Source organism: Leguminivora glycinivorella, chromosome 6, assembly GCF_023078275.1.
Source record: "Leguminivora glycinivorella isolate SPB_JAAS2020 chromosome 6, LegGlyc_1.1, whole genome shotgun sequence".
Taxonomy (NCBI): domain Eukaryota; kingdom Metazoa; phylum Arthropoda; class Insecta; order Lepidoptera; family Tortricidae; genus Leguminivora; species Leguminivora glycinivorella.
In genome coordinates this window covers 24,282,918-24,309,264 of record NC_062976.1, presented here as the reverse complement: position 1 = coordinate 24,309,264, position 26,347 = coordinate 24,282,918, and the positions used below count along the sequence as shown (strand labels likewise).

Here is a 26,347-nt window from a genome sequence, read left to right as displayed (position 1 = left end):
CAGTCTTTCACGGCCAAACGGAGCGACAAATTGACGTGATTTTTTTAAGTGGACACAGTTACTTTTTGTCTCTTTCTAACGCGTGCGAGCCGCGAGCAAAAGCTAGTTTTTTTAATAATCAAAATACACCTTGTAGATGTAGATGTAGAACGAAAAAAAAAAAAAATACACCTTACTATAAAAACTTCTTAATTTTCTTTCTCCTCTTCTTGAACATCAGTGTCACCTTGTTAGTAACCCCGTAGTCTTCAATAGTGCTATTATCATTGTCGAGCACAAGAGAGTCGAAGCACAAATCGTAAGTTTTCCAGGTATACTTCCAGGAGATTTTCACTTTGCTGCCCGTCCTTTGTTGGTGAATTTCAAAATGTCTTGCTACTGCCTTTTTGAGGTCCCTTACTGAGGAATTCTGTGGGACCTAGAACAAGGGTTATTAAATTTAATCTAACATACACCCTGTTTTTATTGAATTCCGTTAACTTTAAGGAAAGATTCTTTAGTTTTAAATACAATCAATTTCTCTAAGAAACTAGAGTCTTAACTCTTATGCTTATCAAATTATTAAAAAATGAATTGAAAGTAAGCTGAAGTGTGTAATACGTGTACCTACTGGATAATAAATAATATTTGTGATACACGCACTAAACCCTAGACTTTCTGCTTCATAGTACTTGTCATCTTATGAACTATAAAAGCAATGGGATTTTGACAACATAAGCAAGCAAACACGTAAGCACAGTACTTACAATGACTTTCAAAGCAGGTTCATCCTCTCGCGATATGTAAATTGTAATAGATTGTCCATGTTCAACTGCAATCTGTAGAAAACACGAGGAAACTTAGTATAAACTTAGTTAATTATTGTAATATCTAAATGTGTACATTTTACCTGGGCAAGGATTTCCTCCAATATAATATCAGTTGGCAAATCAGCAAGCAAAGGATCACAGCTGAGTAAAGTACAGACAGTAGACTTTGTTACTTCCAGCAAATCATCGTGCGATAATGTACTGGTCACGTCTTCTGCGTCTGTCTCCATTGTGATTAAAGTAGGGGTCACAAATTCATATTCTGTTAGCGTAGTTTATTAAGTATTTAGTTTTAAAAACGTTATAAATAATGTCGAATTATTATTGTTTAAAATCATACACACAAACCGCCATCCACATAAACACGAGTACTTGACGACTTTGACATTCTTTTTGACATCTGTCAGTGTGGAAACGGTTATGACCGTTCCAAAACTAGTAATCGTATATTTTTAGGCACACCAAAGACAGTCTTAAAAAAAGACTTGTATGCCATCTGTCAGTTCAGTCTGAAAAATCTGTCAGTTTGAACTGACAGGTTGCATACAAATCTTTTTTAAGATTATGAATTTTTAAGACTGTCTGTGGCTTACCCACAGACCAAAACAACAAGACGGCCCTTACAGGGCGACTCGCGGTCACCAAGCATACGAAAAATCAGGTGTATAAAAGTTTGAACGCGCGCGACACCGATCAGTAGCGCCCAAGTATACGACCCGCTAACAGTGTTCGTGTCCGCTCGGGAAAAAATCTTAAATAATTAAATTTGGTTGCAAACAATGGTCTCTTGCAGCATAAAGTGGTGTGGCAAGTCTTCTAACACTTCCACATATAAAAAAGATGGAGTAACATTCCACAGTTAAGTCAAATTAATTATTTTGTTGAATATTGTTTATTATCCGCGGAGTTCATTTATACTGGTCAATATGGTTGTACTGAGCGGCGCCGAGGCACGTCCATCCCTTTTTGCCTAGTTAACAATGCGATATGCTATCCCTTTCACGTAAACGACTAGGGATGGGGCCATGTTAGTTTATGTCTGTTGCGGGAACTTCGTACTACCGTTCGTACCATGTGCTACCATTTTATGAAATATAAAAGAAAGCTGATTTGTAATTGTGAATAATTATCTAGAATCTGTAGAGTCTGTAGTGTTATTTAGTTGATTGATTAGTTTACGTAAATAAAAATGCACAGTTTAGTTATTAGTTAGTAGAATGATTTTTATTGAGGTGCTATCACAATCATCATCCTCCTTGCGTTATCCCGGCATCGGCATTCGCCACGGCTCATGGGAGCCTGGGGTCCGCTTTGACAACTAATCCCAAGATTTGGCGTAGGCACTAGTTTTACGAAAGCAACTGCCATCTGACCTTACAGTTACAACCCGAAGGGTAACTAGGGCTTATTGGAATTGAGGTCAACATCACAATCAGATATGAAATTTAATCTATGCCCACGTTTCTGGTCCATCAGCAGATCAGCTCCATGATACCATAATATTGCATTGTCACGTGATTTACACAATTATGTGTGCGAAATTTCAGCTCAATCAGTTAAAAATATTTTTTTTAAAAGTCGCAAGATTTCACCCGAATATTATTAGATTGCAAGTTAAATAAAAGCTTGCAAAAACGCCTAACTTGCGCATTTCTTACCATTACTTGTAGAAATAATACTTTATAACTAAAGAAATATAAATAAGTTAGAAAAACTGCTATAATATTATAATTTGTTGCAAAACAAATTCACCACAGTACTGGTACCGGTACCATTGTCTATAATAGACATGTTCCATTCCCATCCCTACGGCTAAGCGTAAAGGCGCGCCATTATTTGAAACGACCAATGGCAGCACCGTGCGCTCCCGCCTCACCCCGCAAGGATTGGTGATTTGCGTCTCGAACAATATCACTTGCATTAGGCTTCTAGTGGGGTGTTCTGTGGGCTTACCTTATGCTAGAGCTTCGGACAAATGCTTAGAGCTCAGAAACGGCTGAAGCTAGGAACATACTACGCGGACGTCCGTCGTCGATCGACCGCGGACGGGGATCTGGACAATGAATATATTACACTTAACCGTGCAAACTATCGGTCGACGGTCGTGGACGTGTCCTTGAGCGCATGGACGTCCGATCGCAATCTGGCTCGCTGGATGTTTTGGTCCGTACACACTGATCGGTCACGGTCGCGGTCGATTTACGACGGACGTCCGCGTAGTATGTTCCTAGCTTAAATATTGTAGAGCGGACAAACCCACGTCAGCAGCAAAATGAAAATGTTGTTTTCATCATCAAACTATCAATTTATGACGTTTACTTAACCCTTGCAGACAGGCTGTCAAAATCGCTGACAACATATAGACTTGATATAGACGGTCAAATCTTTACACTAAAAACCGAAACCTTTAAAATATTCTACGGGAATAAACTTTTTCCCCTACATTTTCAATCAAATTTAAAGTGTTATGGTCAAAGAGCATTGAATCACGTTTTAAGAGTCGGCACCAAAGAATTATATGTAATACTCACTATATATTAAATATATATAGTGAGTATTACATATAATTCTTTTCTATTACATATAAAGCTGACTAACGCGTCAAACGGGTCGTGACGGGCGTAACGGGTCAAAATATCGAAAATTATCGATATCATTATTTTGAAGTATTTTGACCCGTTACAATAAATTTTTATTCTTCTTTTCTTTTTTTTTTTCTTTTTATCTGGGATGGCTGTCAGAAGCGTATTTCAAGGATTTGGCGTTAGTCAGCTTAACGCCCAATTAATTTGATGATAAAGTATGAAATTTAAACAAAACTGCTACTTTGCTACCCTAAAATGAGCCTGCCGCCTTTAATAAGATCTGTATGGCACGTCACAGGCAGTCTTAAAAAATCATAATCTTAACACGTTCGCGGACGCGTATTCTATAGCATACGTTTTTGTACTACTTCTGGTGACGCGTATGCTATAGAATACGTTATTTGGTTTGAATTTCTGCGTTTGTTTGCTTAGTAATCTGCTTCTTCACAGTATAATATTATTCACCAACATTTCCTCTACCATTCACTAGAATCATAGTATGTATACTGCAACATTACATAGTTTTATCGTAGTTAAAAAATAATGCAATGTCACAGTTTCATTTTCTTTCAACCCCTTATTTGCCAAGAGTGGCACTGAAACTTGTGTAGTTTCATGTGCTCTGCCTACCCCTTCATGGGATACAGGCGTGATTGTATGTATGTATGTGTAAAAAATATGCTGTGGCGTCACAAATCGAGTTCACCTTTTTGTGACGCGTATGCTATAGAATACCTCTTTGTATGGAAATTTGCTCAGTAGCCCCGCGAGCGTCACCGGGAGTTGGCCCGTGAAATGTGGCCAAATTTCGAGCGCAAACGCAATTTTACGGATTGTTTAAAAAATCATAAGTAATTATTTTTACAGTTTCTATATATTTTTGTGTTGCGGTTTTGTTAACAAACATGTCCACTGTCGTTTTATAATAATACACCGTGATTTTGGTTACGATAAATTAAGAAAACCGAGGCATGTTTATACCTATTATTTGAGTAATTTCCTTCGTACTTAGTCATTGCTTTGCTTATAGAATTGTGAATAAACCCTATTTCTGGTTGATACTGACTGTTTACGTTAAACTGTGTCTTTTTGAGTGAATTTTGTTGGTGTTTAACTACTTGAACTTGGTTTAGATGCTTGTAAAAAAGTATATAAAGCTGGGCGAATCATCGCGTAGTGAGAGGTAGTGGATGAGTTCTACCCAGAAATCATCGCACCAAACGAAGGCCTTTAGCACCTATACAACAGCAGGTTTGAACAAACATTATTCTAGTCTCAATGACGAAACGGGTGACTACAGTTCTGACGAAAGTTAGGTACTCCAAAAGAGTCTGTTAGGAGATACACATTTAGACAATTCTTCTTGTACTAAAAAACTCTGTATTCGTGAACAAGCTTTATACTTTTATTTGTCGGCATCATCCCCGCAGCCAGAAACACTAAATGTTTTATTTGATATGATTCTTCAGAATGAATCTGCTGTATCACCATCTATGGATCGTATGCTATAGCATACGGTGACATATAAGATCACATTTTGACTCAGTATTGTGTCACGGTATGCTATAGCATCGTATGCTATAGCATACGGTGTCACATAAGATCAGATTTTACCTCTGTATTTTGTCAGGTATGCTATAGCAGGGTGTCCACTACTAAACCCAAAAAAAATTCCCTGACTTTTCCCTGACTTTCCATGACCATTTAAGAAAATTTCCCTGACCAAATTTTCATTCAACTATTACCACTTTTGCTTACAGTTGCAAAAAAACGGTTTTTTTACGTTTACCGTACGTCAAAAAGGAAAAACGGAATCCTTATAGGATCACTCGTGCGTCTGTCTGTCCGTCTGTCACAGAATTTTTTTTTTCTGGAATATGTTTGTTTTCTAAAGTACGAAATATTAAAAATTTGCAAGGCAGTTCATACTTTTATACCTACGGTTTTTTTATCTTTATGTTAACTATCAAACTTTAATTTCTGGTTTTATAAAACTAACATTAACGAAATCTGTAGTTGGTAGTTATCGCTATTTACTTTTGTCTATACCAGTGCCGGCCCGTGCACTCTATCAGGGTAGAGCGAATTTGAGTTTCGGCGCCCTTGGGTAATCTACGGTAGAAAAAAACATCGCGAGCGCAGCGAGCGCGAAAATTTTTCCCCTTTTATACGTCCCTGGGGCTGATAGTAGTTATTATGTACATAACATAGGAAATTTCCAAAAAAATCTCAAATTTCATGGAACTTTCACGAAAAATAAAGGGAATTAAAATCGATGAAATGGAAAATACTAAACGCGAGCGAAGCAAGCGCGAAATTTTTTCTTTGTTGTCAGCGTCGGGATGCCCATTTAGGTGTTTTGCCACTACATGCCTTTAGGTTTCCAAGTGTTTTGATGTTCTCTCATCGTCACGCTTAACGCTTATTATCCTCCTATGCTCCTTTGACTCATACAAAATTGCGCCTCTATGTGACGTTATGCGCCATTGGCTTTATGAGGAACTCCGCTTTGGATTGTCGGATAGATACTTAGAATTTGGACAGCGACGTAACTTTGTCTTTGTCGTTTTCACATCGCCCTAGCAAAAGCAAATTATGAATGTTGTATATGGTAACATTGTGGTGCAACTTTCCAGTTAATCTGAATCACAATAACTGAATTTATTCCCGAACCCCTTCGCCATTTTGGAATGTGTGGGTAGGGCACGCAATGTAAAAAAAAAATCTGGATTTTTCCGCATTTACGATTTTGGGCCGGATAAATTAAGGTCAGCTAGAGCATGAAGATATCTCTGACATCTCTCATTAGCAATCACTGGGATGGAGGTCAGGTACTATACTTGTAATGAAAAGTCTAAAGTGACAATTTTAAGTTGCCTTAAAATCACTACCGGGAATCGATCTTTGCTGTCATGGATATGGTCAACCAAAGAAATCATATTATTTTTTAAATACTTTTTGATTTTTTTCTTGGTGCTAAGTTTTTCCCTGACCTCCAAATCATTTCCCTGACTTTCCATGACCACTATGAGCTTCCCTGACTTTCCCTGACTTTCCAGAAAGTGGACACCCTGTATAGCATCCGAATGCTATAGCGTTCCTCGTCACATAATAACCCTAATATAAGCTGTCTAAGGACAGGTATGCTATAGCAGTCGAAAAATTCCCATACAAAATATTAGTGTCCCAGAGGGGTGACTGAGCGTCCGCGAACGTGTTAAAAAAGATTTGTGTGCAACCTGTCAGTTCAAACTGACAGAATTTTCAGATTGAACTAACAGATTGCATACAAATCTTTTTTAAGATTATAAATTTTTAAGACTGTCTGTGGCGTGCCTATAAGATCAATAAAACCAAAGCAAATTATAACATCACTTTTCTTTTATCATGGTATAGAATTAATTACTTGTTTTAGAACAGTGATCAAAATAAATTCACCTGATTTTTTTTAAATTCAAGATGTTTTTAATGGCAACACTTTTATTTAGGTCCGTATTGCACCTCTAAGACAATGTGTCTAAGTCAATAAGATGTGTCTCTTTTCGGATTTTGCGAAACATATATTTTAGAATATCGAAATAACAAGTTAATACTCACTTAATTTAATGCTGCTTAGTTATTTCAAGGAAAATTTTTGTTCTTATTATTAATCAAATTGCTAAAAACGGACAACTCGGACTTTACTAAATGTATTGCCAGAACCAACTTAATTTTTACCCTAAAAAAATATATCCAACATTTGTAAATTAAAAATTTAACTAATTAATTATTTTTATTCTACTTCCATGAATTTATATAATTTAATGCAAAAAAACATATCTAAAATTTTATATTGAAACCAACTCATTTTGTATTCAATCCTCTCAATCGTATGCTGGTCCATAGATTAAAAAAAGTCGATCAATCACCTCTAGATCAGAAAATTTTAAGGTTACCTAACTGTCACATCACATGAAATAAATTCGAAAGAAGTGTTCAATAAAATTAAGATATAAAAATCTTCAAACTTGAAATGGATACTTTATCAACGGGTTCGCTATCTGGAACACAAAAGGAGGAGTTGATGGATCAAGTGAAACAGCAGATCGCCATCGCTAACGCACAGGAGCTTCTGACGAAAATGTCTGAGAAATGTTTTAAGAAGTGCATAAACAAACCGGGCACGGCCCTGGACAGTTCTGAACAGAAATGCATCGCCATGTGCATGGACAGGTATATGGATGCCTGGAACCTTGTGTCGCGGACTTACAGCAGTCGTATCCAGCGCGAACGGAACAACATGTGAAAGCGACTTTATATCAAGGGAATGACTAATACACCCCTGCGTTTCTGTAAATATAGACGAAAATTGTAGTTCCACAGCATGTTACAAATTGTGAGTTGCAACCGCCAGTTGTTATGTTATATGTTTTGATTAAAATATTCTAGGTTAATTTTTGGTTGTTTAACTTATATACTGTAATTATTTATGTAATTTACCTTTTAACCACTTTGATTTTTTCACTACATGGCTCAGTGAAAAAATCAAAGTGGTTAATGGCACTACTAGCAGTACAGTCAAATGGGGTGAATAGGGATGCCGGGGTGAAAAGGTATGAGTCTTAAAATGTGATTTACCGGACATTTACTAAATATCTATTTACACAAAGACACAAAGTGTATCCTAACAATTGATACAATTTCTGTAGAATTTTTTAAAGTAAACCCTCCCATTACTTTAAAAATTCTACAGAAATTGTATCAATCACATTTTAAGCCTCGTCCCTATTCACCTTGGCATCCCTATTCACCCCATTTGACATATGAAGATTTACAAACACTTACAGCGGATAAAGGGTTAATTGTTACATAAAAAACCCTATATAATAAATTGATAGTACATAAAATGATGCAATAAAACAGAAGAGTTTAAAAATTTATTTATTAATTCATTATATTTCTCCCCTCAGCATTCTCTTCCTGTACTGGTAAAGTTTCTTTATCCACATTTCTCGTAACTCTTCTTCACTTGGAATTTCCTGTAAGAAAAAAACACAAATTATTGAATAAGGTAGAGACTACACATGTCAGTAAACAAGATAACCATCTACTCTATAAACCAAAGAGGGTCTCCCACAATGAAGGCAAATGAGCAGATGTTTATGCAGTGTAAGTAAGTCTAAGGGGTGATACAGACCAACCGTAATGTTAGCATGCACTCCATACAAGTCCATCTATGAACCAGTAAAGAAATTACAAATAAACACTTACAAAACACCATTTCCCAAGTAGAAAGTACTTTTACAGTCAGGTTAAAAACCCAAGATTTTAAAAAGCCCCCGTGAATATGAAACTTGCATGGTAATTCACTTCTAAAGCGGGGATCGTCAATACATTACAATGTTGTTGTAGTCCTAAGGCACCCCAGAGGTGAGCTGGAGCGAGGCCATGAGGGTCGCTGAAGATAGAAAGGCGTGGCGCGAGCTTGTGAAGGCCCTTTGCACCTCTGGGATACATTACAATGCCAGTGCGTAAAAAGGGTTCGAAACAAGTGGCGATAAATTAAAATACAACCAAAGGGATTGTTTGAAATCGACAAGAGTTACCAATTTCCTTTTCGCACGTGTATCGTACGACGTTTCTCAGTACAGATGGCCAAAAAACGCCATCTGTACTGAAAAGAATATTACTGCAACAATTCATAGGTACTTACATCCAGATTCAGTATGGTATCATCCATATTGTTAACCTTAATATCACTTTTAGGTACTTTAATAGTTTCTGCATCCAAATCTATTACAATATTCTGTTTCTTATTCTTTGAAGACGTGAAAGACCTTTGGATGAACACATCACTGTTCAACTCGGCTAGTAGGTTTCTATCATGAATGGTCGGCATGTCTTCTTTCACTTCTACTTCGGGGTATTCGTAAGTTGGTATTTTGGTCATGGTCAAGCCGGCAGCCTCCGCAGCCTTAATGGCTTGCTCCACTTTGGTTTCGGTGTCATCTAGCCGGACAGATTTGAAGCCTTGCGCTGGCTCTGAAAATTGTGAAAATATCAGAGGAATATATGAAATCAAAAAAAAATAGTAATAAATATTTAGGACCTTTGATCTTAGGTTGCATATATTCTGGGTATTATGGGCTTGCTGTTGACTTTTTTTTAGTTTTTTTTTTGCTGTCCACTGTAAGTAACTTACACAAATTAATACAAATTGGCCAAATGCTAGTACAAAATAGCAACATACAAACTCTGTGTTACTGAAAAAGAAAAGTCTACCAGGCTACTAATATTGTTAACAAGTATTCAGCTATTTTATAGATCTTTTAACCCCTCGTATGCGGCCTGTCAATTTTGATCATTAAAAATATGACCTTGACATTTAAAACAATAGATTAAAATTCCCATGCATCGATCTGACACAAGTAAGTTTATCACACACAAATCCATATTTGTGTTGCTTAACCCTTAAATGCATGATTTTTTTTCTTTTAACTAGAAATTAATAATGTGATAGACAATGGTTTTCTGACTCTAGGAAAAATAATAAAAAAATATTTAACATCGATTTTAATACTAAATCAGTGTTAGAATAAAATAGGCTAAATCTTACTTATATAAATATATAATTACTAGTAAAATTTATAAGAAAACTTTTACTACTATTAAAAAGGTACACTATTTGAGAAACCCCTATGATAAAATGATTAAACATAAAATAGTTACTAACTCTGAAAAAATCTGCCTGAATCATGTACTAAAAATCACCATCATCCAGTTTTTTCACACTTTTCCGCCATTTTTTCTTAAATGGTTGGAAATAATGTTTTTATTTAGTAATTGAGATGTAGGATCTAAGAAAAATAAATAAAAAAGTCCAGCTTATATTTTGGCTATAAACTAGCCAAAATATACATACATACATACAAAATATACATACATTGTAGCCTAATGGCAACAATATGAATTTAAGGGTTAACCCCTGGAACGCCATTGTCAAAAATTTGTTATTGAATTAATAATCTTCGACATGTTAATTACAGTATGGTCTGGGACAGATCTGGAACAAGGCGTTTGAGGGGTTAAGTTCAAACTAGGGTAAATTCATTCTGCTTTAAGGTTCATAGTATAGAAAAAAATAGTATACTTAATCTGAAGGTAATCAACCTTATAGCAGAATGGATTTACCTGGGTTTCAAATTAAGCAACACATTTGAAGTCATACTTTATGTATGGACTTGCATGTGACTGTGAGTTGTGCTTCACAGTTGTGTATGTCCTTTTTGCCTGAAATTTGTGAAAGAATAATTTATAGCATCAAGAGCAGTGTATAAATGGTTACCTATGTCGAAAGAGCTGGAGCGACTGCTGGTAGAGCGAGACCTCCTGCGCGACTTCTTGCTGCTCTTACTGTGTTTAGTACGGCTTCTGGACCTGCTTCTCGACACCGACCGCCGAGACCGCTTCGAGCGCGGACGCGAACTGGAACGCCTCCGCGAACTAGACCGTCTACGCGACTTGGACTCATACCGGTCTCGAGACAAACTCCTAGAATAACTCCTTCGTCTATGCCTGTGCGAACTCGACTTGCTTTTATGGCTACTAGCTACGGATCGGTCTCTTGAACGCGAGCGTTTCTTGTGCTTGCTTTTGGACTTCTTCCTTTCATAAGATGATTCGGAACTATAGGAAGAACTTCTCTTGTCGCGATGAGATGATTTCTCGCGAGGCATGTTTTGAATTATGTTAGTTAAATAACGCCGTTCAAAGTAAAATTTTCATGAAATGTAAAAGTTAACCCTACATACATTGTATACAACACTGTCAACTATTTTTTTTTTTTTTTTTTTTTTTTTTCTGGTTTGGCTTTTACTCCCTGCCAATTTGCACAGGGTGAATTTGCCAATGTCAGTGTTGGCTTGGTGTTACCGTAGCGTTGACTTTCACACGTGAGGAGAATGTTCGGTATTTTTTTATTTTTTTTTTTTTTTATGAAGGATGTGAAGGGAAAACCTAAAACAAAACATTTGTTATGAACGTCACTGACAAACACATGACAACACTTACACAAATTGATTAGCGAAGAAGCGGGAAGCGGATGACAGAATGTTAGTAATGCCAACATGAGGGAAATGAAAGAAAAGAAAACCATATTACATGTATAATAGGAATAAATGAAGTAATAGAATATTATAGACGAAAGAGTGAGAATGAATTTACGTTATTTATAGTTTAATGTTATTTGCTTGTAAATATTTAATTAGGATAGAAGTTAAGGGCGAATCCATGTAACAAAGTAGCGAGCTAAAGCATATAGGTCGTGGAACACTTTCGGGCAATACATCGTACAGTGAGTAGCTACACATTGAACAAGAAAAGAAGATGTGATCCAAGTTACCCTCCTCTTGCCCGCATTGGCATAATGAGTTCGCGCGGACACCAATCATAGCCAGAAATAACGGAGTGCATACTTTTCCTAATCGTAACCGACAAATTGTGGATATAGCCCATTTAGGAGAATTACGAAAACGATAGAACCACGGCTTCCGAGTGATACGAGGTTGCACACATCCATAGTGCTTGCCCGTCTGCAATTTCGAGATATCCCATTGCTCCTGCCATGTGGCAAACATGTCTGCGAGTGCACCACTCAAAAGGTCAGTACTGTAAATTACCGGTTTCACTGAACCAATCTCGATAGCTCGCCTTGCCCATGAATCAACCATCTCATTGCCGTTAATGCCACAGTGGCTAGGAATCCAACTTAGAACTATGGTTAGGCCCTTTGATTCACACCTGCGAAGTATAGTTTTGATTTCTAAAATCAAAGGGAACTTCATTTTCATTTTAAATTGGTTGCCAATAATAGCCTGCAGGCAACTTTTACTATCAGTAAAAATAATAGTTTTACTAATGTTGTGCGTCTCTGAATATTTGACAGCCTCAAGGATAGCAACTGCCTCGCCTGTGAATATTGAAGATTGTGGAGGACATTTAAATGGGAGAGCTATATTGTAACGAGGAATCCATACTGCTGCTCCCACGCAACTGGTCGCATCCACTTTGGAAGCGTCAGTAAACACCGGTAAGTAATTTGACCATTTTTCTAAAAATTTATTGAATTTATTGTTTGCTCCTGGATCATTTTTGAAAATGCCTATATCTAATATTACTTTAGGGGTGTATATAAGGGTTTCAAATGCTACTTCAAATATGGGATTAGTACCGGATTTATATAATTTGGGGTAGATATTAATTAATTTGGAAAAAGATATTACTGTTCTTGGGAAAGCTTTAAATGTCCAATATCTATTTTCAGTGACCTCCAGCGCCAGCGGCCACAAGCGTGGAAGCATCAAGTGGCTATAGTATGACTGTCAACTATTGATTCGATTCGAGTTTGACAGTTGACGTTTAGCCATCGTTTTGCAAAACGTAGTACACAAACATATATGCGTTTTATTATTTAATTTAGTGGGTTTCGGTATCGCTAATAAATATTACATATCTTACTTGACTCTATGTATGTTGTGATTGATTGATTACGTATAACTCAATTATTCCGAAGAAAAATCTTAAATTATAGTTTTTTTAACGTTTCTAGGTATTTAAATGTACCGCTAATTACTTCAACTTTTTACAGCTAGATGGCGGTAATAGCTCTGATTCTTAACCGTTCCATTTAACGTTATGTGGTGCTCGATCACACGTTTTAATAAATATATTTTTCCTGTTACTCATAAATAAACGAAACCTATTTTAATAAATAGAAACAAACTATCTGAATTGAATGCACAATCGTGCCAAAACAGATCCTCAAAAGAATTACAAGTATTTAAGTGATGAATTTCGTTATCGGAAAAAAACTTAATGCGTCAACAGGATCGCCAGTTAGGGCAGCGACCAGTCAGTCGGCCTCGATGACGGAATGTGTGAAATTTTTAAGATGGTGATGAACAGTGTTTTTGATATTGTAGCGAAAAAATCCACTGCAAGTTTTCTGTTTCGTTACTGAAACAAGCAGAATGTGTGTAATTTTGTGATTAAGTGATCGTAATGTTTTTTTCTTTAGTGTAATGGACCTGAAGAGTCTAACGTGAGCTGTCTGATCATTGACATTGTTTCGGAAAAAAATCTTGAGTCCATCGCGATTGTTATGTTTATACTCATATCGTGTGCATTTATAGTGGATAGTAAATGGTTTAAGCAATTCTGATGTTTTCGAAGTCATGGAGAGGCAGGAGCGAACACATGCCAACATGGAGGCTACGGACTCGGTGGACACAAAACAGGTGAGCGCTGCGGTTGTAATTGCCGGTTGTTAGCAGTTTTCACTCAGCCGTGATCATATTGCCTTGGTACTTGTGCTCGTGCTGGCATGTCTTTATCATTGCTCATTATCAGTTCATCAGTGCAGGAATGCTAAATACATTTTCGCATTCGTAGTATGCAGCGTGTTTTTGGAGGATCTACTGGCCTAAATACTGACGAAATTACAAATTTGATCTTGAAGTAATTTAGAAATGAGTTCCAAAGTGACCATGTATCCTTATAAATGTAATAAAATAAACCAAGGTTTGTCTGTGGGCGAAGTGAGCTGCCCACACTGGTGATGAATAAATTATAGCCGTAGAACATTGTTATGTTCCTTATGTGTCAGTCTAGATGCTTTTATGTCAGACCCCTTTTGTTCTTGACCTTTTTATAATGAGAACATGTTCAGAAATTTAATTAGCGAGCTTTTATATTGGTCGCTTTTCACTGCAATGGACAAGTATAGCAATGTTATTGTTCCTTGTAACATTGTTTGTTAAAACAACAATGTTGTGTTAAGTTTCTAGTAGAAAGACTAACTACAAAAAACTACCTAATAATTGTATATATTTACATTAAGGTGCATTAAAGTAATTTCGAAAGTAGTCTAATGCGACTTTCGTATCGCATAAACATCACCATTATTTCCATGATATCAAGATTTCCCTTTCGGAATTACCAGAGCATTTCTATCATTCGGAATTACCCTAATGCATCTTACCTGATTTTATTATTCTACCTAGCAAGAAATGACCTTGATTCATTCAAGTATCAATGTCAATACAGTTATTAATAAAATTACCTTTTTATAACTACTGACATTAATTAGTTTACAGTTATTTAGTCCATCTTTAATGACATATGACATCACTTTCTTCCGATGACACATTATGATGTGACCTAATGATACTCAATTAATTTTTTTTTATTTCTCAGTGGGCTGCTAAAATGTGAAGTTGTTCACCTTAGCCAATATAATATTTATGCTACGCAAGCCAAAACCAGTTTGTGTCAAATGTTAATTACTAGGCACGAGGCTAGTGGCTTTCCTTGCAATACTTTTATTAGTCGTAAATTTTTCATGCTTGAGTAAAGTTTACCACATCATAACATGAAGATTTGTAAAGATAACAATTTTTTCTTAATGATTTTATTTTTCGTCTTCTTTGTTTTATCACTGATTCAATTTCTTACAACGGGTAACTAACACTCAATGAGATTTCTACAAATTTTGCAACTTTGATTTATCATACAGTGCTCACCTTCTGGGTCCATTATCAGACCAGCTGGATGGTACCATAATATTGCATGGCACCCAAATGTAAGTGAAGTTTAAGCTCAATAAGATTTTGAAGAGGGGAAGGAAATAAGACAAGCATTGCTTTCGGCTGGAAACCATATGAAGGCCCTTTACAGCTCTCAGGTGCCTTAGGACTACAACAACAAGTCTTATTAAGCTTGCAAGACTTTTAAATATACTTTCAACAAGAAATTGTAAGTTTTTTTAGCGTTTGTAATAAATTAACTTGCAATTTTTAATCATAGATTAGGAATTCTTGATATATCTGACTTGTCCATTTGTGTTGTATTCTTAGATAAGGATATTGTTTATAGCACATACTTGTTTGATAAGTTTATGCACATATTGAGTAGTATAAATGAAAATACTATGTCTACTACTACTGTACTCTACTTCATACCACTATTACATCAATCCTTCCATAAAAGTATAATTTTCAACAATTAATAAAATAGTTTGTAGTTACATTAACATTTTACCCAATTTTAGTACCCTTAAATATCGAACTAAGTTTACTTTTAATTCAATACAATATTCCTTGAGCATATTTACTACCAATGTGCAAATTATCTTATCAAAATTGTTATCTATGCCTAGTTACATCATTTTAGTTATCATGAGTCAACCTAAGAAAACATTTGCACAAAAAGCTTTATTAATTAGGTATTTGCATTTTTTTCGTATTTAGATTTTTTTTTATTTCAATGCATATATAATAACTACAAAGCCAGTACTTTATACAGTAACTGAGTAATACTTGGAGGCCAATTTTATTTTGACATCCTGATTGGTCTTCCTAGGCAATATGATGATTCATGTAATTAAGTCAACAATAGTACTTAAGTTGTCTAGGTTATAAAACCTTTGTTTGTTATGTCAACTTCATTGATAAAAGTTACATTCAGATTATAGCATCCTTGGCCTTTAATCAGGGGGGTTACCATGACGTGCTAAAGCCGTTCAGTTTAGGTTGAGAGAGAGGGACGGAGCTATGTAACTGCTATAGCTGTGTCCCTTTCTCTCAACCTAAACTGAACGTCTTTAGTACGTCATGGTAACCCCCCAGATCATAGTAGCTTTATAATCTTCCATTTAACAGACCCAGTAGTTTTAAAGGACAACATCTTGTTGGTGATTTCTACAGCCAAAAACATTGTTAATGTTAATTATTGATTCAAATCAGTTACTTATCTAAAATATTTAAAACAGATTGTTTTTAACTGTGTGTAACTTATTTAGTGAAGCCTTGAAAAAGATTGACTCAGACATCCGTTTTTCGTACTATTAACATCTTAGTTTATGAAAACAAAACTTCAAGGAACAAGGAGTAAGGATCTAAGGATGTTTCTAAATACGCAACGGAAGTACAATTATAAGCGCAGTTATCTAATGTCGCTAAACAAACTATTGGAGCGTCTTGGCGGTGGGGAGAGCGCGCGCTCAGTAGACCCTCGGCGCGCGTGCTGCGTGCGCGTCCGCGAGTGATGACACAGTGCCAGTGAAGTGCGTGAACTATGGTGGCCATGGTCGCGTCAGCCTCAGGATACGGCACCCTGCGCCGCTTCTTAAGCGCCCCCGAAGGCCAGGAGACGCCCGCCGTCGTGCCCGGCGCCTCCATCGCCGTCTCGGTAAGATACCGTGTCGTGCGAGGTGTGCCCGCGCGATTTACGTCTTCGATAACTGCATACTCAGATAACGCGAATAATGATTAAAGAATGTACCGATTGCTATCGGAGCGGGAACAATAAAATTCTAACGTCGAGCTTTAGAAAGTTCCGTGCGATCGCCGCAACTTACTGGACATGTAAACGGCGGAGTCGTAAAATGATTTACGTTTCTAAACTTTGGCTTTGCCACAAATAGCTTATGGACCGAACAAATCCATCAGTTCGACCACAGTTGCGACACCGAGGGTCATCGACCTGCCTTTCCTTTTTAATATTCCGCTGTTATTAGCATCGATCGAAATTCTGGCCTTGGCCTCACCATACGGTCGGAACATTCGGTGGTGATGTCATTCAGGATGGACGGGATGGCCAAGGTTGGGCCAGCCGACCGTGGCTGTATCTCAGCACGCCTCGTTGAACCCCGCTGGAAAGGCACGCGGTTACCGACCTAGATCTTAGTGCTTACTCGCTTTTACCCTCCTAATTTTATTCCAAGCCGCAAATTAAATCGAAACTTATGTTCCATTTGCTCAGCGATACGTGCCGTCGAAAACCGTCAGTTTATTATGGTAGCCGCGTACTTGAAGTATCTGTTCAGACTGACCGTTTTGTCGTTGGTACGGTTGTCGCCTCTGACATGTGTGTTCAATGGGAACGATGTCGTACGCGTAAGTACTTTCCGATTGATACCTACTGGTGTGTTATCTATGTTAGCCAATAAATTATTAACTTTATAGAGTCTAAGTTGCGTAGAAAACCATTTACATTTTAACTGAAAAAAAAAGAAGTTAGGCGAGGATTAGTTCACACGCAGTAAATACATTCCTTTTAAAGTGATTGGTAGAAGTGGCGTCGTAATGGTGTGACATCGGAATGGAGAGTAATTCAGACCGATTGTTCAGCCGGTTTCCATTCCCACCCGCTAGCTTTTTTATTAAAACAATCCCAATTTGAATATGCCGTTAAAATCGATGTTTCACTTTCGCAACTCGAGATTGCCGAGTAACGAGAGATAATAGTTATAACTTATAACTTTAGCCGTTACTTTGGATTTCTTAAAATATCTCGATTGGTATTCCACGCCCAAAAGCTGTCAAACCACGGTGTGTCGCAGTATCGGAATGTTCGTTTGATAAACATAAAACCAGTGGGACGACAACAGGTTTAAGCTGCAATCTGTTAAATCAAATAACTTTGTATCAATGACAAACATGACGAATTCAGAGATCGTAATGTTCAAGCGACTAGCGAGAGCTTAGCGCCATAACTAATTATACAAGTAAAGAAAGTGAGAAATGAAAGGCTTTACTATTTTTCAGTTCTGTTAATTAGAAAATAAATTGCGTTCAACGCGCACCTTTAAGTCCTCTGAAATTAATTAAGTTCATCCATCAGCGTATATTTTTGTCGGTTCTTGTTTTGGCTATTCTTGTTTCAACACTGTTTTATTGTGGCTCGTTGTGTCGGGTTAGTTTCCGCCCACTGCCGTCTTATATGGCACGGGCCTTGTTACTCTTGTGGCACGTAGGCACATCTATCTTTTGCAACGAATCTTGGAACACCTTGATGGAAGGTTGGCCGTGTTAAATTCACCGCATCTCCAGTTCTGTCGTAGCTCAAACAGATTTAAAATCATTAGGCGACGAACATACGTAAGCCCTTTAGACTTTGAAATGGCTACTCTGATTATTTGATGTGTTTTTGATGTTTAGAACCTTGGTTGCATTAAACAACGCAAAGCAGATAAGATCCTATAAAGGTCCCTTTAAACAAACTAACATTCATTTAAGACTTATCACATTTCGCAATCTGATTACCAAGTGATTTGTATTCCATTAATATACAATTTGATTAATCTACTACGAGTCGGTTAACCAAACACCCATTTCAAGCTTCTTGCAATAGATCCACCTAAATGCCAGAGATATGGATCAGCTGATGTAACAGTCCCAAACAATAGTTGCGTAACCAAAGCCCTATAACTGAATCAAACGATCCGTTTCTAATCAGAAGCCTTTGATGCTCGTTTCGACATCGACTTTCAAATGTTTTCCTTCATAACACTCCACCATGTGTTTGCAATTTGATTTATGTTAGCGGACGATGGGTATGACTTTTATGTGATATGAAGAAAGCATGTTTAATTATATGCGTGTGTTTCTCTAAATAAGAATAATTGCAATATCATTGTGAAACTCTCTTGGATTCGCGTCGCTATTAGGTATTCAATACTAGCTAAATAGTTAATTTAACACACACTGGAGTATTATACAAAGGAGTCATGGATAATGTGCACAAAATTAATCGTTTTCTACTCCCATACAGCAAATGAACAACTATTTCCATTGATGACATATTGACATCCTTGACAAGTGCCATCTGCTGCCGCGTCGTTATTAAAAGACGTATGTCTTTCAAATTGTAATGCACATATACTGTTATGTTAATGCTACTATTGCTTTGTTATTACATCCTTAAACTTATAGGTTTAGAGTACAGTTTGTTGTAAGTTGTAATACCTTTTAAACATATGCCCACGCCACGCAATCGCCTCGGAAACTGTTTGTACTCAATTAAATTCGCTGCCAGCTCCCGAACTATTTACCATCTTTTATATCAATTACATTAATTGTAATGTATTTATTATGTAAAATTTATTAAAATAATTTATGGAATGTATTTCCGGAATACATTAATTTCATTTCATTCATTCATTTCACTTACGATAGTTTGCCTTTGTGGGAAACAATCAAATAAACGGTTGGACGATTATTAAAATAGACCATAGACAAAACCGTTTTTATCGTCTTTCTCACAGTGAATAATAGATGACAATAAATTTGATGCGGCTTAGCTTCTTTTTTCCTTGTCTAAGATTGTTTATGTTTAGAAGACTTAAGTAATTCGTAATAGTCACGGAAAGTTACGAGTAAAGAGTTTAAAATAATCTACACAGCATGCTCTTGCCGACAAGAAATGCATTCAGTCTTCAGCTGTCTAGATAATTTTGCCTTCCTGTTCTAAATGCCTGTATTTATTTGCTAACTCTCGTGTTAAATATCGGTTATGATTAGCTTTCAAATAACATGCCATTTAGGTCTGTTAATAGCAAACAATAACACGCTGCGTTATTTGGAGTCCAGAGAAAGTAATGTCGGTTGCGGTTGCTTTCATGCGGTCTCTGCATTGCATCTGTACGAGTACATTCATGACATGACGCATGAATGGGGATTGCCGGAGAATCCAGGATAATTACACCTTTGCCGTGCTTTTGCTTCATTCTGTGTACTCTATCTATATAACCCGCGTGGGATTTAAGCTGTGTCATTATGTGGAGGTTAATTTCCATAAAAGTAGCCTACATCCATCTCCATAAGTTTGTAAAATGATTGAGGGCTCGAGGAAGACGGACGCTGCGTCATGGTCAGAAAAGCTAGTGCCATAGAAATTAAATCAATAATGAACTTATATTAGCATTTTCTCGCGTTAAATTCGAAAATAGTGGAATGTTCCGTACATTCCACCCCCCATTTTAGGGAAGTGGGGGGTTAGAAGGAGAAAACGAGTAGCTTAATATGTCAATCTCCATCCCTTCAACTATTTCCACATAAATCACGTCAATTCGTCGCTCCGTTTTGCCGTGAAAGACGGACAAACAAACACCAACACACACTTTCCCATTTATAATATGTAAGCTGTACCTAGGTCTGACTCTAGGGAATTGCTGTTCAGTTCCCGACTAATTATCTCTGCCAGCCGTGCGGTGTATTGTTCCTATACTTATATGCACAGTTGCATCGGAAAGGTAGCATGTTTGCGGTTGTTACAGAGGTTGCGGTTGCAGGGCTTGGATGCATTTTCTTGTTGGACAACTGACCAGTTTTCCAATCTGTCTAGGTCTAGACACAATAGAAGTACTAAAACTACCAAGACTCTATAGTTCTCTATAGTTTCAAAGGGTTAGGTAAGGAACGGCCAATTTACAAAACGAACTTCGCGGTGTGACTGCCATGGTAAAATCGCCCCTGGCTAAATATGAAATATTGATATGCAGGATTATTCGTATTGTTACTACATGTACTACTACTGGATATTATGCCTCAAACTGTTTCCGTTTACGAAAAAATTAAAAAAAGAAATTTTGTTTTTTATTTTTTTCTTTAAAACCGCGTATCCGATTGAGTTGTTCTTTGGATATTTTATAGATATATTAGGGATACATCAATAAAAAAAAAATTAACTTCCTGACTTTTTGTTAAGTACATTTTTTTTTTAATTTATGTTTTAAATATTTTTTTTTTACCACATACGAGTTAGCGACACCTACTATATTTTTATATAATAATCGCCATTTTATACTCTATTACATATATTTTTATCAAAAATATTAGTTTGGATCAACAATGTCAAAATAAGTTATTTATATATTACTAGTATTACCCTTTAGTACGTTGCTCCTGGAAAGTGATGTATGAAAATTTTGGCATAATTAATGGAAGATTTTTTTTTAATTGGGATATGTAGATTATAGGCCGAAGTTATTTTTCATCAACCCTCCCCACCCCTCCCCCTCTGCGTTGCCCCTCTACCCCCCCTTAAAGAGCCGAAAATGCGATTTTTCTCGATTTCTGACAAAACAGATGAAGATACAGAAAAAGCGTGTAGGAACGAAGTAATCCTTAATAAATTTACTACAAATCTCTCATAAACACTTTAGTGCTAGCACTTATAGTTTTCGCGCAATCCGTCACGAAAGTTGCTCCTTTCTGCAATTTTCTTTAAAGAATATTAAAGTGTTGTCCCAAAATGCTTACGAAATTTGTTTGATACGACTAAAATATTGTAAACTCATGACTATAATAAAATTAAGGGGATAAATCACTACCATGGTTGGGACTTGAACTCACGGCTTCCGGATAGAAACTCGAGGGCTCTACCAACTGAGCCACCAAAAGCTCATCCCTAGTTTCTAGCGAATCTTTCAGCTTTCTACTATATGAATCAATGGTACCCCTAGCGTCATTTATCTATCATATCTATCAATCTAGAGGCCGTGAGTTCAAGTTTTTCCCCTGAAATTCATTCTGAGTTTATAATATTTTAGTACTATCAAACCGACGATTTCGTAAGCATTTAAGGAGAAAACTTATCATTCATTAAAGAAAATTGCAGAAAGGAGCAACTTTTGTGATGGATTGCGCGAAAACTATAAGTGCTAGCACTAAAATGTTTATGAGAGATTTGTAGTAAATTTATTAAGGATTACTTCGTTCCTACACGCTTTTTCTGTATCTTCATCGGTTTTGTCAGAAATCGAGAAAATCGCATTTTCGGCCCTTTAGGGGGGGGGGGGGGTAGAGGGGTGACGCAGAGGGGGAGGGGTGGGGAGGGTTGATGAAAAATAACTTCGGCCTATAATCTACATATCCCAATTAAAAAAAAAAAAAAAAATCTTCCATTAATTATGCCAAAATTTTCATACATCACTTTCCAGGAGCAACGTACTAAAGGGTAATACTAGTAATATATAAATAACTTATTTTGACATTGTTGATCCAAACTAATATTTTTGATAAAAATATATGTAATAGAGTATAAAATGGCGATTATTATATAAAAATATAGTAGGTGTCGCTAACTCGTATGTAAAAAAAAAAAAAATATTTAAAACATAAATTAAAAAAAAAATGTACTTAACAAAAAGTCAGGAAGTTATTTTTTTTTTTATTGATGTATCCCTAATATATCTATAAAATATCCAAAGAACAACTCAATCGGATACGCGCAAAATTTTTTAATTTTTTTCGTAAAGAAAAAAATAAAAAACATACGAATTTCAATATTTCATATTTTTTTAATGGCAGTTTTTTTCGCCCGTAAAAACGGAAATTTGACGATGATGTTTGATTTTGTGTACCTATCAACGACAAAATAGGTATAGAAGGGACAGTAGTAGTACATGTAGTAACAATACGAGAATAATGCCCTGCATATCAATATTTCATATTTATACTTAATATAACAACTTCATTCCTTAGATCCTTAATGAAGTTAATTTACTAGTAAATTACTCCTTATCCAACATGATTGCGCTCGATCTGTTATGTATTTTATAATTTTCAGCTTAGCAGGCAGGGTCACTACCGACTAGGCCAGACCGGTCTTCAAAATCTTAAAAAGCTTATCTAAAAAATTTAAAATAATAAAATCTATAAAACAATTTTAGTTTTCTACCAGGAATGGAGCGATTGATAAACATACTAAAAATACTATTAATATACTTCTTATTCACATAACCTTTCAGAGGCCTGCGGTATTGCAAAAAGTAAAATTAAGTTCCGGCCAGCATACATTGCCATGGCTCTATCTATCGCCTTTGCGAACATTTCACAATCTAGATATTATTACCCGTACACCATCCATGCAAACTCGATTCGCGGCTCCTATCGATAAAACTCCTGTTTAAGGCGCAGGTAGCGTGCTTATCATTGCGATTGTTACAAATAACATAAAATTACGCCATCATAAAATCGCGCGTAAATTGTGAGGGAGCTGTGTTCATAATAATAAATTTTAAGCTCACCTGATCATATTTAAATATGAATGTGATTTTTTTATCAAAATATGCTGTTTGTAAAGATACTTCCTCGTTTTGTTTTGTTCTGATCGCTGCAATGATATGAACTCCACGTGTTAAAGACAGGCTCACATGCTGCATACGAGTATCAAAGCAGCCAAGTTGCCCACGAATATCTGAGTATGATACAATATCACACATTTTTTGAGCGTATGACGTGTACTCTAAATACTGGTGGTAATACACGAGTCGTGTGTCGAAACAGCATTGATCGCATGAATGGGCCTCTCTCTTCATTCACCTGTGACGACATTAGTCAATGGAATATTCGAGCGTGGAATTAGTCTCGCAAATAAACGTGACACAAGCAGTGTGTAATGTGGTCTTTATTATACTGTGCATAACATTATTGTGTTATTTGAAAATAATTATGTTATGACGTTTGATGAAAATTATGTCATAGCAGCACAAAAACAATCGATATTATTTTTATTTCGTTTATAAAGAAAGGAAAATATGTAAAGCTTATTAAGTTTTCAACTTCGCTCGTGAGTAACTTTTGGAGCGCACGAGAGTAAACATCTCACTCAAAACTAATTCAAAGCAGAACCCGAAATCTTAATTATACATTCTATTTATCTTTTTAAAAATATACACATCTATAATAAATAATGAATGCTGATACGCAATAATGTGTTATACCACATGAATTTTGCAATAAAATGTCAACTCAAAAATTTGACGATTAAAGTTGATATTTTATTGCAAAATTTATGTGGGATAACACATTGCGTATCAGCATCCTGTACTATGTAGCTTGTAATTAAAACATACTTTTAAAAGTATTCAATACTTGGTTGGAAAACGTTTAAATAAAGCAATCGCAAATAGCAACGTTCGTAGTAATGATTAATTAAATTGTCAATGTGCTATGTTGGAATCTGCTCGATACTTAACCAATCCTTTAGCTGGCAAAATTATTATTTCGAATCTGATTCTCCGAGTTATGTATTGAACGATTTACTGAGCGTAAAATATGTTGTGTAAGCAAGTATTACTGAATTAAATGGCTGTTTGTTTTAAGCCATAAATGGGCTTACGCATGGCCACAGCCTAGCCGAAGTGAAGACATGGATGGCCTATACGATGGAGCTCGCTCGCCCAAAAGGCTGTTCACGGGTTTTATTTCATTTGTAAATATGTATACTAGTGCAGTTTTAAATTCACTCCGATATTGTAGCAATAATATGAAACATGTAAACAACACGCACTCGTGTGAAAATCAGAATTGTAGCAAGTAGAAATCTTAGATCCACTGAGGTTACTGCGAAACGAAAGCGAATAGGACATATTATTTATTAGACTTATATTGACCGGGATATATGTAGACCGTGATTACCTTTTTGATTTTTGTCTAATGAAAATAACCGTGAATCACAACGTGAAAGACAAGAAAATTGAAATTAAAGCCAATTTATTAAAATTAAGGAATAACCCCATTAAAATTACTTTGATTATCGCTGAAAACAAAGCTGTCATACGAAATCATTTTAATAGGACTAAACTAGACAGATTAAACGTTGTATGGTAGAGAATACTTTACTTATGACTCATTATGTCCGTCCGGCTGTTGGTTTTCTTTTGTGCAATAAAGTTTAAAAAATAAAAATAAAGTCCCCTGTTTCAAAAGCTCCACAGCCGGCTACATCACAGGTGTGCCACAACCTTGTATTTGCACATCTGACACATCCGTACTACAATACAACTAGGGCTAAAATTAGTCCACAGTTGGCGGAGTTTGACAAATGCAACGCATTCGACAAACAGGTCCGTGCATTTGACAGATGTTTTATGAGAATATCTAGGTTAACTTGGAGCTTAGGATAAGCAGTGGGGTTTGTCTTCATGCAATGTTTATCGCAATGATAATAGTAATCTCGGGATATTATGCAGCTATAAACTAATATAAGCCAGACGATTATAAAACACTCCTGCACTCAGACTGGTGTATGTAAACGAGATCACGTTAAATAAAACAATCTTGAATATTCACTGCTGTATTATTCACAATAAGACAACATAAGACATTCCTTTTCAATCGTCCGTCCTTTCCTAACTGTCACCCGACTGGACTCGTTCCTAACCGGCTGACCGTCCTTCTTTACCTACCCTCTAAATTCATACCATCCGCTGTCAACTTCAAAGACCATCTACCTTCACTTAAAATAATTGTTGGTTAGCCTAGTTGGAAGATAATGTTACAGTCGGCCATCCGATTATAAACGAGTCCCTTCGTTTAAGCCAGTGAACAATACCATTAAATTCACTCAGTTATACATTATTCTGAATAATCACAATTTCCTTTATTGATCTATGGAGATGCATTTTAGCGGATACATTACAATCATCCTTTTCATGTGTACTAATATAACATTTTAACTAAACAAAATAGTCTAGCGTCACTTCCAACTCGCAGTTACGATTGATAACAGTTATTTCCATTTAAGGATATATTCATAACCTCCTAAGGCTCAAAGTACCTGTAGAACTTATTCAGTTATATTAATTACATATTATATTAAATTTGAACAGAGTTAAATTAGTTTTGATTCGTCTAATTGTAACAAAACAAAACAAGCTCATTCCAATATTATTTTCTTCGTTTATATGGCCTTAGAAAGATATCATAATGACAAAACAAAATTTAATATGCGACTAATTATCATATAAATCATTCGTATAACTAAGATGTTAAAGATCCGTCTTTAACACTCAGACACAACTCAGTTCATACTGAGCCATGTTCAGACATGATCAACATTAATCATGCTCCTAACGATTTCAGGTATTGATTCAACATCTCTTCCCAAAAGGTGATCAACAATAATAGGCTATTTGCTTGTTCTGTCTAATCTCTGAGTCAATTTACTCTTCTGAGGAGCTAACATCAGTAGAAGATTTGCTAGTGGGGTCATTATCGTAACTCATCCATGGAAATATCTTATCAAGCGAGACTACACCTTCATAACGTCTACCTTTTTTTGTCAGTGGTGTGTCTTCAATCACAAAGCGGTCATGAGGCAAGATTTTTTTGATTCTATAGGGCCCTTGAC

The 26,347-nt window shown here is 36.2% G+C and overlaps 4 protein-coding genes across 20 annotated transcripts in view; 2 read left to right on the top strand and 2 right to left on the bottom strand.

Annotated features, from left to right (window-relative positions):
- Positions 1-56: 56 nt before the first annotated feature.
- On the bottom strand, positions 57-1,177 carry LOC125227467 (U11/U12 small nuclear ribonucleoprotein 25 kDa protein-like). Its single transcript, XM_048131793.1, has 3 exons — positions 890-1,177; positions 747-818; positions 57-418 (listed from the first exon to the last, which is right to left on the bottom strand). The coding sequence occupies exons 1-3, from the start codon at positions 1,037-1,039 to the stop codon at positions 176-178; spliced, it is 465 nt and encodes a 154-aa protein (XP_047987750.1). The 5' UTR covers positions 1,040-1,177; the 3' UTR covers positions 57-175.
- A 6,131-nt stretch (positions 1,178-7,308) lies between these two features.
- LOC125227388 (mitochondrial import inner membrane translocase subunit Tim13-like) lies at positions 7,309-7,827 on the top strand. The gene has a single exon (XM_048131696.1). The coding sequence runs from the start codon at positions 7,407-7,409 to the stop codon at positions 7,677-7,679; it is 273 nt and encodes a 90-aa protein (XP_047987653.1). The 5' UTR covers positions 7,309-7,406; the 3' UTR covers positions 7,680-7,827.
- A 466-nt stretch (positions 7,828-8,293) lies between these two features.
- Positions 8,294-11,197, bottom strand: LOC125227243 (luc7-like protein 3). Its single transcript, XM_048131505.1, has 3 exons — positions 10,719-11,197; positions 9,087-9,415; positions 8,294-8,412 (listed from the first exon to the last, which is right to left on the bottom strand). Exons 1-3 carry the CDS (start codon positions 11,107-11,109, stop codon positions 8,326-8,328), a joined length of 807 nt encoding a protein of 268 aa, XP_047987462.1. The 5' UTR covers positions 11,110-11,197; the 3' UTR covers positions 8,294-8,325.
- A 2,082-nt stretch (positions 11,198-13,279) lies between these two features.
- LOC125226772 (patronin) overlaps positions 13,280-26,347 on the top strand; it is a 110,112-nt gene continuing 97,044 nt past the window's right edge. For 10 of the 17 annotated variants that reach the window (XM_048130851.1, XM_048130848.1, XM_048130847.1 and 7 more), the window contains exon 1: positions 16,403-16,618. In XM_048130851.1, the coding sequence (XP_047986808.1) occupies positions 16,505-16,618 (114 nt within the window). In that variant the 5' untranslated portion in view covers positions 16,403-16,504. Of the gene's footprint in view, positions 13,669-16,401; positions 16,619-26,347 lie in introns of those variants that run through there. The other 7 variants (XM_048130859.1, XM_048130856.1, XM_048130853.1 and 4 more) reach the window with 4 other exon arrangements.

What these genes read in the sequence shown, in the direction of transcription:
- LOC125227467 (XM_048131793.1), bottom strand. Translation starts at nt 1,039, where the DNA reads ATGGAGACAGACGCAGAAGACGTGACCAGTACATTATCGCACGATGAT. An exon ending in TGGAGGAAATCCTTGCCCAG is followed by an intron (nt 819 to 889) that starts GTAAAATGTACA and finishes TGTTTTCTACAG; the next exon opens with ATTGCAGTTGAACATGGACA. An exon ending in AACCTGCTTTGAAAGTCATT is followed by an intron (nt 419 to 746) that starts GTAAGTACTGTG and finishes CCCTTGTTCTAG; the next exon opens with GTCCCACAGAATTCCTCAGT.
- LOC125227388 (XM_048131696.1), top strand. Translation starts at nt 7,407, where the DNA reads ATGGATACTTTATCAACGGGTTCGCTATCTGGAACACAAAAGGAGGAG.
- LOC125227243 (XM_048131505.1), bottom strand. Translation starts at nt 11,109, where the DNA reads ATGCCTCGCGAGAAATCATCTCATCGCGACAAGAGAAGTTCTTCCTAT. An exon ending in CTCCAGCTCTTTCGACATAG is followed by an intron (nt 9,416 to 10,718) that starts GTAACCATTTAT and finishes CACAATTTTCAG; the next exon opens with AGCCAGCGCAAGGCTTCAAA. An exon ending in ATACCATACTGAATCTGGAT is followed by an intron (nt 8,413 to 9,086) that starts GTAAGTACCTAT and finishes TTTTTCTTACAG; the next exon opens with GAAATTCCAAGTGAAGAAGA.